Source organism: Miniopterus natalensis, chromosome 6 (assembly GCF_054644295.1).
Source record: "Miniopterus natalensis isolate mMinNat1 chromosome 6, mMinNat1.hap1, whole genome shotgun sequence".
Taxonomy (NCBI): Eukaryota; Metazoa; Chordata; class Mammalia; order Chiroptera; family Miniopteridae; genus Miniopterus; species Miniopterus natalensis.
Window position 1 is genome coordinate 58,452,764 of NC_142086.1, and position 13,271 is coordinate 58,466,034.

The following is a 13,271-nucleotide window of genomic DNA, read 5'->3' on the forward strand; positions in this document are numbered from 1 at the left end:
TCCAAACACCCCGGTCCCGGGAGGGAAGCGCAGAACACCGAGAAGCCCCACCTCTGAGCCCCGAGCGGGGGCAGCCTCCCGCCCCCCGCCAATCGGAAGGCGCGTTCCGCTGCCCGCCCGAGGAGCGACCTTGCCTCCCGGCGGCGTTCACCTTTTACGACAGTTTTCCGGCCTAGGCTGCGGCCGCCACTGCCGTGAGTGCGCGGCCAGTGTGTGCGAGTTTTGTCCCGGCGGGGGGCGGCCGCCTTGCTTTCTGGCAGAGGCGTGGAGGCGGTGGCCGCGGCCTCCGGGCTGGGATGAGCCGCGCTCTCGGGGGAGGCAGGGGAGCCGAGCCGGAGCCATGGTGAGTGCGGCCTTCGGGTGTCCCGGGCGATCCCGGGCCCAGACCCCAGCCTCGGCTCACGGCCTCGGAGGAGGGGAGCCGCCGGCGTCTACCTCGCGCGACCGTGGGCCGAGGGCGTTGGCCCGGGCGCTGGGTCACGCTCTCCAGAGCACGGAGCTGTCGGCTCTCCCGCAGACCCCTTCCAGGGGCTCCAGCCCCTGGCCGCCGCCCGGCGCTCCGCGGCGAGGGGAACGCATTCGATTACACCTGCCTCCCCCGCAGCACCTCCTCGCTGCGCTCCCCACCGGGCTCTTGCTGACATCTCTCCTCGACCCTGAAGCCTGTTTGCGCTTCTCGTGCTCTCTGGCCGTGAGGCGGGACACTGCCGAAGGTGCTTTCGTTAAGCCTACGTTTAACATGGAAGTGCGTTATCAGGAATTTCCAGGAACCCTCTGAAAACAGTTCTTTTCGAGCACAAACTTTTTCCTTTTGCTTTGATCGGATTTCAGTGTAACTTTCATTTGCCCTGAGGTGAAAGAGAGGTTTTCAAAGGGAGGGAAATCGTTCTCCCCCCTAGAGGCGTCTTAACTCAGCTGCCTTTGCAGTGCATGGGATATAAAAGTTGTCATTTTAAAGGATTACTGTGCAGAATATTTTCACCTTAAAAGGTGTTTCTCCCATTGAAATAAAACTCGTAACGAGTTGGGATGGGAGAGGGGGTGTGAGAGGGAAGGGTGGGAATTAGAGAAGTAAATACTTACTCTGCTTCCCCTTACCAGGCCAGTACGGTGGTAGCAGTTGGACTGACCATTGCTGCTGCAGGATTTGCAGGTTGGTTTGTGGTTTGGGGGTGGAAGTGAAGCAGGGGAGGTTGAGGACTTTTTAATTTTTCTATTACTTTTGTTTTTAGGCCGTTATGTTTTGCAAGCCATGAAGCATATGGAGCCTCAAGTGAAACAAGTTTTTCAAAGTCTACCAAAATCTGTAAGACTTCCTAAACATTTTTGCTAATTCTTTGCTGCCTGTTAATGAAGCCTAGAACTACACTTGAAGAGGGTAAATTTCCAAACATCCATACATACATATTTTAGTCTTTAGTAGTTGTCTTAAACCTCAAAATACCCTTGATCCACTTACCTCAAAGATCTTTAAATCCTCTTCTTGACTACAAAACGCATACTATGAGATCAAATTTTTATGTAGAACATGGCTAAGTTGGAATCTTCCCTGCACTCCCAGAAAAACTGGCTTTGAGGCCCTGCCCTTTTGTCTTATATTGTCAAGACAGTTTAGATTGTCTAAGAAAAAAATGGATATTTAATGATCATTAAAATATTTGATGCTACTTATAAAGCTCAAATACCATGGGAATTAAAGTTATCTGAAATGCCTTAGTTTTTCTGCTAGTTCTATGAACATTTACAAACATTTTTTAGCAACTCTCAGTTTATTCTCATAATCTTTTATTAATGCATTTCCTCTTTCAGGCCTTCAGTGGTGGCTATTACAGAGGTGGGTTTGAACCCAAAATGACAAAACGGGAAGCAGCATTAATACTAGGTGTAAGGTAAAATAACTTATATTTTAAAATTTTTCTACAACTCTAGAGCTATTAGCAAATGTAAGAAAGACCTTTTTTCATTAGGAGGGAGTTATTTGTATCATACCTTTTTTTTTTAAAGTGAATTCATTTTATTTTTTTTAAATGTATCTTTATTGATTTCAGAGAGAGGAAGGGAGAGGGAAAGAGAGAAACATCAATGATGAGAGTGTTATTGATCAAGCCCGCAACCCAGGCATGTGCCCTGACCTGGAATTGAACCCTGATTGCCTGGATCCTAGGTCGATGCTCAACCGCTGAGCCACACCCAGCCAGGCTGTATCATACATTTTTAACATCTAAACACTCCCTACAAAATTCCAATGGTAAGGCATACTGGCACATAAGCATTTTTTAATTCATTAAAAGATAAACTTGCAACATAATCACAACACTCAGTGTTGTTTTCTGTAAGTTTTTGTGGGAAAATTCTGCCCTCATCTCCAAATACTTAAATTTCCAATAAAAGGGCTGTTGAAATGAATGTTATCAAGCTCAATTAAATTTTTGAGAATTCCTTGTTTTTCTCAGGAGCTGTTTAGTTCCTGATTCAAAATATTCATCTTCCTTGTATGTTAGGGAAGAGGTTCCTAAACAGCTTTTCATACTGTTGTGACTTACTCCATCCAGTTTTGCATCTTTAATTGCCCTTTATGTACAATTTTTTTATGTGATCCAGTAATAGTCTGAAGTAAACAATACCTTTCCTTTTTAAATCAGCCCTACTGCCAATAAGGGAAAAATAAGAGATGCTCATCGACGAATTATGCTTTTAAATCACCCAGACAAGGGTAAGTAGTCATTAAACTCTTCTTATACATCTTGAAGTGACTATGTAATTGTTATTAATGGGATAATTTTATATCTAATTCTTGGCTTATAATAAAGAAAATGCCTAAATCTGTGTGGGAGCACTGTCTCCCAGGCTGGATCCATTTGTTGTTGGTGTAAATTGAGTGAAAATTTTATTTAGAGAGTAATGAGCAGATTCTTAATAACTACTATAATATGGAAGTAGTGATAAGTATTAACAATGTTTTGAGATCTGCAATTGTGATAAAATTTGACTGCTAGTAGTCAAATTCTTCTAATCCTACTGTTTTGGGGGGCTGGGGTTTGGACTGCATTCTTAAAGGAAATGTTCAATTTCAGTTAATGAAGCCAAAAATGTAATTTTCCTATTGATTTAGACCTTTGAACTTGAGGGTACATAGTTAGAAACCTATTGAATGTATTTATTAGTTTCTGATAACACTTCTAAGCAGCCTTAGCTGTGTTGAAATAATTCCTTGGAAGGCCAAAATATAGACCACAAAAATCCATATTCCAATGCTCAAATCCTTTTATAGGAGAGGCCTTTCATTAAAAGGACTTTGAGTTAAAACACGGTTGTAATTTTTTTTGTGTCTGACTGCATTGCCTCTTTCGTGAAATTTACCTTGTATTAACTGGAGGGCTTCTGATTAAAATCTAGGGTGGAGCCCATAAATTCACATTTCTACCAGTCTTCTTCTTGATGCTGATGCTTGCTGAATCATATTTTGAGAATCACTTCTCCAGTAGATTAGTAGGAAAAAGACTGTACATGACATTGTAAAGGGACAATAACAGGAAAAGAAAAACTATGAAGGGCAGAAAAAGGACCTAAAGCAAAGTGAGGCCTTTCCAACAAAGCTCAGAAGCCTCTAAGAATACCAAGGTTTTAAAATAACATAGTACAATAAATTGTTCATTTATGACTTGTAATCATCATGTATAGGTAGGTAGCTTACATTATTTCAGAGGTACATAAGTCTGTAGGTTTTGTGCAATCCTATTCTGTCAACAATTTAAGCTTTTTACAAGGTGCCATTTTTGTGGAAATCTCATTTCCCATTGGTCAAATATATTACCATATAGTAATTATTATCATTATTTTTAAAAATCAGAATACTATTTCTAATTGCACCTCTCAGATAAGCATATGGATCAATGAAACAAGAATAGCTTTTCACTAAGCAGAAATTGAGAACCCATGTAACATTATTCCTTTTTTCTTTTTTCCTATAGGAGGATCTCCTTATATAGCAGCCAAAATCAATGAAGCGAAAGATTTACTAGAAGGTCAAGCTAAAAAATGAAGTAAATGTATGATGAATTTTAAGTTCTTATTAGCTATGTATATGAGTATTAGCTTTTTATAATAAAATGTCCTGAAGCTACACATTTTAAAAATGATTTAGCACAAACTAAGTCAAAGCCTTGGTATATGTTTAAATTTGAGGATTTTAAATCAGAGTATGGAATATTTGGAGAGTAATGCTCAATAATGGATATATACCATTTGAATAGAAATACTAATCATTACTCATTTAGTAAATAATTTGATACTTAAAGGCAAAGTGAATGTGAAAGTCTGTGTTCTCAAGGAACCCCAGTCTAATGAAACTGGTAAATTGGTAATTAAAATACAATGTGATAAATATGATGGAATTAGTACAAGTTGTTATAGTAGATTCATCTCATTGGGAGGAAAGACTGTCAAGGTACAAAGAGCTGGCTCAGGTGCTTGGAGCTGTGAATTTAAAAGTGAGTTTAGCCCCGTCTTTGACCTAAAAACTTGATGTTATGTGTATCAATGACAGAATTCAGATTTCATGCATTAAAAAACTTGAAAAAGATTAAAGTATGTCTTGTTTCTAATCAAGAAAATATTTACAGTGTATTCACCTAGCCCCTTAAGAAACTGACCATTTATAATAAAATTTTACATAATCAAAAGTTTTGCATTTGTTATGACCAAGCCTAAACACAATTAGCTAAACTGAAATGCTCTGTTATCAAAATACTTAGCTTGGACTCTGAGAATTTATGCAGTGATATAGTTAAATTACATTTGAGGCCAAATGGCTTACTATTGCTCTAACATAAAATATTTAAGGATCTTAACCAAAGGATTGGTATAAAACACCCAAATGAAATAGTTAGGCTGTGGTCTCCAGCAGTACTTACGTTTAGCTTTAAGATGATAATGTATGCTACCTGCCATCTAAATCTTATTAAACCATCTTAAAGTTCTTATTAATAGAGAATACAGACTTTGAAGGTCAAAATAATGGTGATCATATTTAGTGTTGGAACGTGTTTAGGAGTGTTCCAAAGTTGGGGTATATCTGCTCTTTTAGTTTATTTTCCATCCTTGTTTAAAATCTGGTCAAGTCTATTTGTTATGTTTTAGGAGTATAATGAGGCAGCCATGACTTTTGTATAGGATAAATCTTTTACATATTTCCCATGGAAAGGGGTATGAAGGTATAGTTGTTATTCAAAGTAGTTTTGTTCTAGAAAGTCACTGAAAATACACCACCACTGTTCCTAGGGGAAATACATGTTCCTATGAGCCTCTGACCATATTTTTGTTTCATGTGCATTTGTTTAAAAGACACCTTATTTGATATGTTGATTCCTTAACACTGAACTCACAACCAACACCAACAACTCATGGTGGCACATTACAGCCGTCTTGTGTTGGGGAACATTAGGTAGCACTTCATTAGCTTAGGGGTCATCTTAAGCAGAGAAAACACAAAGCAGTAAAAAGCACAAAGATTGAAAAAAAAACAAGGCACTAACTCATGAAAAGAATACTTGTTTACCGTATGAAAAGGCAGAGAATCACTTTTTTTGTACATCAGGTGATTTAAATTTTTTACCACTCTGTATGCCCACAAATGACCAGAAGAGCACCTCAAATGTTGATTTTGGGGTTACAAATAAATTTTAGTGAGGTGAATGTGCAAATAAGGAATCTGTTAATGAGGATCAACTGTATTTTGGCTTGCTAGCCTTTTATTTCAGTCCTTTGGATTAATAAATGTTTCTAGGACCAAGAGCTTTAACGAGATAGTAGTATCAATTAAAACTTAAAAGCAGATTTTTCAAAGACAAGTAGAAAGTGTGACAATGTGCCAACAGGCAATCAAGTATGAACTGTAAATAGGAAAAACTTCATATACTGGGTGTATTTTTGAGTAATATAAATAGCATACCTGTTTTAAGTATTAAGACAATGGAAACCACTTTAATACTAAGTCGCACAACAGCACATTTGTCTTTCATAGTAATCAGCTTTGTTTCTTCTATGCTTACCTTTGTCAAGTAGAATCCGTATTTCATTGAAGGCTCTTAGGCAAGCCTACCATTTTTCTTGGGGGAAAAAGTCATCTATGTGAGAGCTCTAAATCACAACAGGTAACTGATACAAGTATGATCTGTATCCTTTTCATGGTATTTTCTTACAAAATACTTGATGTGTAATGTTAACATTTATTAGCTACTTACAACGTGCCAGCACTGTTCTAAGCATTTTCCCTGTATAGTAAAAGTCCTCACTTAAGGTCCTCAATAGGTTCCTCAACTTTTAAGCGAAATGATGTATAACAAAACTAACTTGACCATAGGCTATTGATAGAGTTGAGTTCCTGTGGCATCTCATCACTGTAACACCGAATGAAACATTAATCAAGGACCTACTGAACCTCAATAGTACTTAGCGTTCTTTAGCAGATTTTACTAGTAAGGAAGCTGTAGTGAGGTTAAGTAACTTGCCCCAAGCAACATGCTGAGAGGGCTGATTTTTCTGAAACCCAGAGTTCCATGCTGTTAGCCTCTGCAGTGTGGTACCTCTCGCAAATCTGATAACCCAGGTGTTTTCCTTTGTGGTACAGAGGTGTGAGTCTGGCACTTGTCATTACACATCTAGCTTGGGGCCTTTTTCTTTGTCTGATGGTGTTAAGAGGAGGAAGGAATAGTTGAACACACTAAGGGAGTAGGAAGTGCAGGGTTCAAGTCAAACTTCTACAATAATAGCCTGGCACCTCTGAGCAAGCCATCTATGTGCTTAGGGCTCGGCTTTCTTATCTGCTAGGAAGAAAAAGAGCAGCAGCGAACTTGAAAATTATGAGGGTCCCTCCACATTTTATGGATAAGGAAATAAAAAGCCAGCTCAAGTATTACTGAGGTAACACAGCTAGCAAAACTGTAATTAAGCCCTGGGTATCTTCTAATTTATTGTGTTTGCTGCAATTTGGTTCTGTATATATTAGTCCTCAATAGATGTTTTAGGGGAATTCTCACCCATAGCTTTAAACAGACCTGGCATATCAGAGGTTTAATTTCTCTACCTTGCTGCTTCCCTTTCGTTTTCACTGGACCTCTGCATTGACATCATTAAATGAGCCCTACACTGTACTTTATAAAAACTGGTGTTGAAAATGGGCTGAGTAGTCCTTAAATTTAAATCTTTTCCCACTCTTAGAATTTTAAAAAATATTTATCTTTATTGATTTCAGAGGGAGGGAGGGAGGTAAGACAGAAACATCGATGATGAGTCACTGATTGGCTGCCTCCTGCATGCTCCCTACTGGGGATGGAGCCCGCAACTAGGGCATGTGCCCTTACTGGGAATCGAACCCCGATCTCCTGGAACACAGGTCGATGCTCATCCACTGAGCCATGCCAGCCAGGCCCACTCTTAGAATTTTAAGCAAATTCTTCGCCTTCAAGTATTTTCCAAATGATGGGCAAGAAAAATCGTCTAGTTATTCCAGAAGACTCAAACCATTCAAGAATTGAGAATTTATGTGAAAATAGGTGGAATATAAGCCCATACCTATATATTGATTCTAGAAGCTTTGTAATATGGTTTCTTGCGCTATCCTTAATTAGCTCTGCTCTATAACAGAAGCAAGAAGGGTAGAAGGCAGCTAGAAGCAAAACTGAGAATTGAAAAAATCAGGTAACATTTTAACACAAGGGAAAATCCTAAACATGAATGTGCTAAAAAGCTATATTGTGTTCAGCACACTGAAAATTTATGCCCTACCCTAAAATCTTGCATCAGAAATAATTCTTAAAAAAATTAACTCAGGCAGAGAGCTCCATTCAAAGAGTCAAGTCTTAAGTTTCAACATTTTAAGCTAGAATACTGAGTTGTTTCAATGAGAATTTATAAGGCATCTTGCTGCTGATAATGACCTACAAAAGTTGTTTTGCAATTTAGAAGTGTGCAGTGGCGTCATGTTTTATTGAGCATGAATGACCCCGCCCACAACAAAACATGTTAATTCCAATGAAAATTTAGAAACTGGCTCAAAAAACTTCCAAGAACAGAATAGAAAAAAAAAAAATCTGTAAATTTGAGGTAAAGTAAAAACATTTAGAATGCTAGTTTTTGGATTATATAAAAAATCCTGAATTGTGGGTAACCTTGAGTACCAGGCAACTTAAATGACCTAAGCTCTGCTTTGTGTTGACCTGTCCTTGAGAGTGCTGTATATCTGCCTCGAGCCAACTGTTGCCTTAGCAACAGCATACAGGAAGAGCTGCTATCCTGTGTTACCTATTATTCCTCACCCCATGAAGACACAGTCCAATGTTAGGGTATAATCTGGAACATGTTAATACTTGCTGTTACCTTAGTGGTGTCAATTCATGGAATTTCAAATATATTTGTGTGACATTTTTAACCTGAAAACAGCAAGTTGAAAAATGGAGCTCAAAGAAGTTGAGGTATAAAGTTACAGGCTACAATTAAGTATAAAATGATTTAACCAGAAAAACTTTGTACTGAAAAGACTCTAGGAAAAAAATAGATTTGACAGTAAGTAAAACGGGCATAAAACATTCTTCTTATTGGAGCTTCAAGGCTGAGAGTGAAGAATAATTTTGCCCTTGCTTTTGATATCCTTTAGATTACATACAGCATAGTTGGAAATGTCTGGGATAGACACATATAAAACACCATTTTAATTCAGTATACTCCTGTTGAGAGTACTTGGGAATATAGTTAAGTGTTACTCAGTGTCACATATGAAAAGACTCAAGTTACATTAATATTGTAAAGGACCTTAGCTAGTCTAGCCCTCTACATGAAATGAAATACAGAAAAAGTTAGATAGTAAATCCCATTCTGTACTTCCACATCTTTTCAAATTCTCAAGAAATAGAAAAGCAAACTGACAGAATTCCTCATATAAAAAGCTGCATTATAGTTTATCCAGGAGTATTATTATGCACCATTTTTTAGTACTTGAAATAGTAATAGATGAATTGGACTCTGAAGTGTTCCACCCTTTTTAAAAACAAAATTAATGTTTCCTTATAAGATTATATGTACCTCCCTCATCCAGTAATTTGGGGTTTTCTTGATTAGACTCTTGCTTGGATTTCTAGAGTAAATGATTATACTTAAAAATGTATTAGGCTGAACCATAGGAAATTGCCATTTTTGTGGGTCAAAAATGGTCAACCAACTATTGGCAATTTCCTATGGTTCAGTATAACTGACTTATTTTCAACCAGCAGCTGAGTGCAGTTTCAAATTACCACCACTTATCAAAAGTTTACAGCAAATTGCAATTACTGATTTATTGCAGCAGTTCCTGAGTACCCAAATGCTGTCATAGGTTCATCATGGATTTAAGTAACTAATATGCATTCAAGTGCACATCCTAACAACTAAAACTTTTAAATAAGGGTCAGCAAATTCCAGACCACCTTATAAAAGGGTATAAAGGATCCAGACCATTAACAGCATAGCAAAGATAGGAAGACTGAATGGAACTTTACATCCTTTTTTTGGCCTTTAGTAATTTTGCCAAACCCACAGATAACCAGTCAAATCCAAGTTCCTTGAGGTCTTCTAGAAAATCAAATGATTATACTTAAAAATGTATTAGGCTGTAACTTTATTTTCATTTCCAAACCACCAATCATCTGACATACAGACTTACTGCGTCATAGCCAGTTGTTTCCTATTCATCTAGCCTTAGACTGAGCTCATTGTAGGCACAGCCTATGAGAATGGTATCTAATTGGTTTTAACCTCAAATAACTGTAAATTTGCAGAGGACACAAATGGTACTATTTCCCAATCTAACTCTAACATTGTTAACATGCCAACTTTGTAAGAGACCCTTCTTGAACACTATACTTATAGCTATAAAAATACTACTGACATAAAAGTGATGGATCCCAGCTAAAAAAGAATGGCTGAGGTGGAGATACATCATACAAGAATAAAAACCCCGCTTTTGCTGCCTTCCTCACTAGCTTGTTTTCCCTGTTCTTTTAGTTTACTTGCCTATATATATACCTGTTCTTTTTTATTATTACATTTGAGCAACCTCCCTCAGCCTTGTACTAAGCAACGTTTCAGGTAAGTGTCCATAGTCACCAGCAGTTTGATGTGCTACTTCTCTTAACTTCGCATTAAGACACTTTACTTACAATTAAGATTTCTGTGTATCCATACTATAATTTTACTACTGGTGACTAACCTGACAACAAAGACCCACACCATTTTGCAAAAACAAAGGCCCACTGAAGGCTTAAAAGAAGTGATGCCAAACCCAAGAATCCTAGGCTTTCCAAGGTTTCAGGAAAAGCAGATCATTTTTGCTTCCACATAATCTCAGCTCCCACTTCATGATTTAGTTCAGATTTCACATGTGTGCTGACAAAATATTTGAGCTACACAAAACCTTTAGAGATTTTTTCTTAAACATCTGTGTTTAATGTGCACAGGCAAGTTCCCCCAAGCAACCAACATCTAATTAGTATAGTAGCCAAAAAAGATGCACCCCTCTCTAAGTTTAGAAGGCTACCTGAACCAACAATGGTTATTCTTTGGGAAGTGGGCTTTTCACTTCTGAAACTGAGCATGTGCTATTTATACACACCCCAAAAAGCCTATCATAATTCTTCAATACATATATTTTTAAAGGACAAAACACTGGGTTTTGTCATTTGTAAATAATGAAATTTTAATATGTATTTCATAGAATGTGGTTATTAGTGCTAGTCTGAAGAACTGCTTGGGCTATACCCACTTTTTAAAGTGGTCTCATTGTCCTTTCCCATTGAAACCACCTTTACGTAAGGACTTTAGTAAATCTGTTCTACATGGAAGAAAATGAAAATTTTTTCCTTATACCATATTTACCAATTTGGGGATTACTGAATGTTTTTCTCGTAACTCATATTTAACCTATAGACCTATTACTAAAGAGAACTAAGAATAAAAAGGCCAATAACTTTACTTGTTTCTAATTTTGATAGATAAAAATACATTTGTGGGTCAATTTTTTTAAACTGGGATATGGAATTACTTCATATTGCTATTCAATGTGCAAGGACTGACTATTCACAACACACCTTATTTAAAAATTATTAGAGTTTTATAAAAAAGCATTTAATAACATCACATCTTAACCTCAACAATAGATTTGAGGGCTACGGTTATGCACACTGACCTGGCAATTACATTTTTAACTATACCCTGAATTTTCCTTCAATCACTAGAAACTAAAATCACTTAACATTTTTATGCACATAAAAAATTAACACAAATTATGCACATAAAAAACACGTTAAGATACCAAATAACACAAAGGGCTTTCTTGCTCAGTGATCTATAATATTGTGGAGCTAAACTCTCCCATAAATCCACAATTATTGTGTATGACCTCACAATTAGTTTCATAAATTATTATTGTTACTTTTTACAACACAGTGTGAAAGTCTTTAACTTCCTAAAGTTAAGCCATCTGGCTAAAATATATAGAAAAAATACAATCATTAGTATGAGAACCTTCCAAGTTATTTCCGTGAGAATCAAAAAGCAAATCGGTAGCCTATTTATAAAAGTTGCTCATACTTCTTTATAAAAATAATTTTTAATAATCAAAGGCAAAAGTGAAATTCTAGATTTTACCCCACTGCCTTCCAAAGTTGTCTTTGACTACAATTTTATGTTCCAAAGACTCCTAACATTGTGATCAATTCCCTAACAAACTAAATTTTAAGTGCTAAGATTTCAGATGATTCACTACAAAATGATTAACTGAGCAACTAATAGTTTGATATTATTTATGAGCAAGTGTAAATGCTTTTTAAAAAGCAATCGGGATACTATTCTAGGCCTATAAGTAACTCCAACTTCTTGGCAACAGTGGGCATAAAAAGTAGAAAGTTAAAAATCAGCAAATGGAAGATCAAAGTTTATTTACTACCTGCATACAAAAACATATTGCACATCAAACAACCAAAATCAAAAAAGGGGGGAAAAAAAGGGGGGGAAAAAAGGGAAAAAAAAGTAAGAAAAGGAAAAGATACTCTACTGAAAACTAACATGTAGTTTATACAGAATAAACCTTCTGGAAAGTGATCTTTTCAGTAGTTCAGGTTATGTCTGAATGGACATGACTAATTCACCTTAGTGTTTTAACTAAAGCTATGTTTGATTTTTAAATACTGTACACTTTAATAAATAAACCAAACAAAGCCTCAATATAGAACAGTCACTGCCAATATCACCCAGTGTCCCTGCAGATGAGTTTAACAAATGTATTCCAGTGGTCTGCAGATTTTCCTCTACATACAGCATTTTAAAAACATATCAGAACAGACCAGTTTCCAGACTAAACTAATGAAGAAATTACAATTCAGTGCAAAATATTTTAGACTGCATTTCAACTCTAGTTTTCCTCAGGTGAAGTGGTTGCATATTATTAAAAATGTAACAAAAGCAGCTAATGCTTTCATAAAGAATATTATGTTAGGGATCCCACCCCACCCACCTCCCCCCATCTCTGCCATATTTTGAAAACAAAATAACATTTCCTATAGCCAGCAACTTTTTTTAATGTTACATATACTATTCTCAAGGCACATCTGATGATTTATAACACAGTAGGTGTCAAAGTATGTTTAACATATGATTTCTTCAGGATCCCTCCCCTTTCTGAATTCCAAATGGAGGAACTGAAAGTGCGATGTAAAGACTGGCGATCCATATTCTATCTTTGGCAAGCTTGTACAAGCACTATTGTAAAATGTAATGTAAAAGAACTGTAAACTAGGAACTTCTTCAGTTTATGAAACACCATTCGGGACTGCTGCTTCTTGAGTGTTTTCTTCTTTTAAGGTATTAATCTTTTCTTCTCCTGGAGTACGCTGTAGCTTAGAAATTTCATCGCCAGAAGCACTAGTTGGGCCATTTATTGCCTTTTCTGAAGGACCATGCTCTTCAATCACATCTTTTGCCTGCCAAAGGGAGACAACTTTTTCAACTTCTTTATATATAAAATCTATAGCTGAGGAGGAAAATAGCTACATAAACATTAATTAGCTAATAAATAATTTTAGTTTCACACACCACAATGGATCAAATAATTCAAATATTCGTAAAGTTCAAAACAAATACCAATGTACTCCACCTCTCTGGGTCTTTCAACTCTTTGTTTCTAGTACCTAGAAGTACCTAAACCACAGGAAGAATCTGTACTTGTTTACTGAAAAACTGTACCT

General features: G+C 36.9%; 2 protein-coding genes across 8 annotated transcripts in view; one reads left to right on the forward strand and one right to left on the reverse strand.

Annotated features, from left to right (window-relative positions):
- Positions 1-203: 203 nt before the first annotated feature.
- On the forward strand, positions 204-4,587 carry DNAJC19 (DnaJ heat shock protein family (Hsp40) member C19). 3 transcript variants are annotated; one of them, XM_016218103.2, is made up of 6 exons: positions 204-343; positions 1,102-1,153; positions 1,233-1,306; positions 1,810-1,889; positions 2,643-2,713; positions 3,972-4,587. In XM_016218103.2, exons 1-6 carry the CDS (start codon positions 341-343, stop codon positions 4,040-4,042), a joined length of 351 nt encoding a protein of 116 aa, XP_016073589.1. In that variant the 5' UTR covers positions 204-340; the 3' UTR covers positions 4,043-4,587. The 3 variants fall into 3 exon arrangements, with proteins under 3 accessions (XP_016073589.1, XP_016073591.1, XP_016073590.1); XM_016218105.2 differs by lacking the exon at positions 204-343 and adding an exon at positions 365-745; XM_016218104.2 differs by lacking the exon at positions 204-343 and adding an exon at positions 639-713.
- A 7,362-nt stretch (positions 4,588-11,949) lies between these two features.
- FXR1 (FMR1 autosomal homolog 1) overlaps positions 11,950-13,271 on the reverse strand; it is a 56,486-nt gene continuing 55,164 nt past the window's right edge. For 4 of the 5 annotated variants that reach the window (XM_016218058.2, XM_016218057.2, XM_016218056.2 and 1 more), the window contains one exon: positions 11,950-13,007. In XM_016218058.2, coding sequence (XP_016073544.1) covers positions 12,837-13,007 — 171 coding nt within the window. In that variant the 3' untranslated portion in view covers positions 11,950-12,836. The remainder of the gene's footprint in view (positions 13,008-13,271) is intronic. The other variant, XM_016218059.2, reaches the window with a different exon arrangement.

Coding starts and splice junctions, on each gene's coding strand:
- DNAJC19 (XM_016218105.2), top strand. Junction 1,154..1,232: donor TGCTGCTGCAGGATTTGCAG/GTTGGTTTGTGG, acceptor TTTTGTTTTTAG/GCCGTTATGTTTTGCAAGCC. Junction 1,307..1,809: donor TTCAAAGTCTACCAAAATCT/GTAAGACTTCCT, acceptor TTCCTCTTTCAG/GCCTTCAGTGGTGGCTATTA.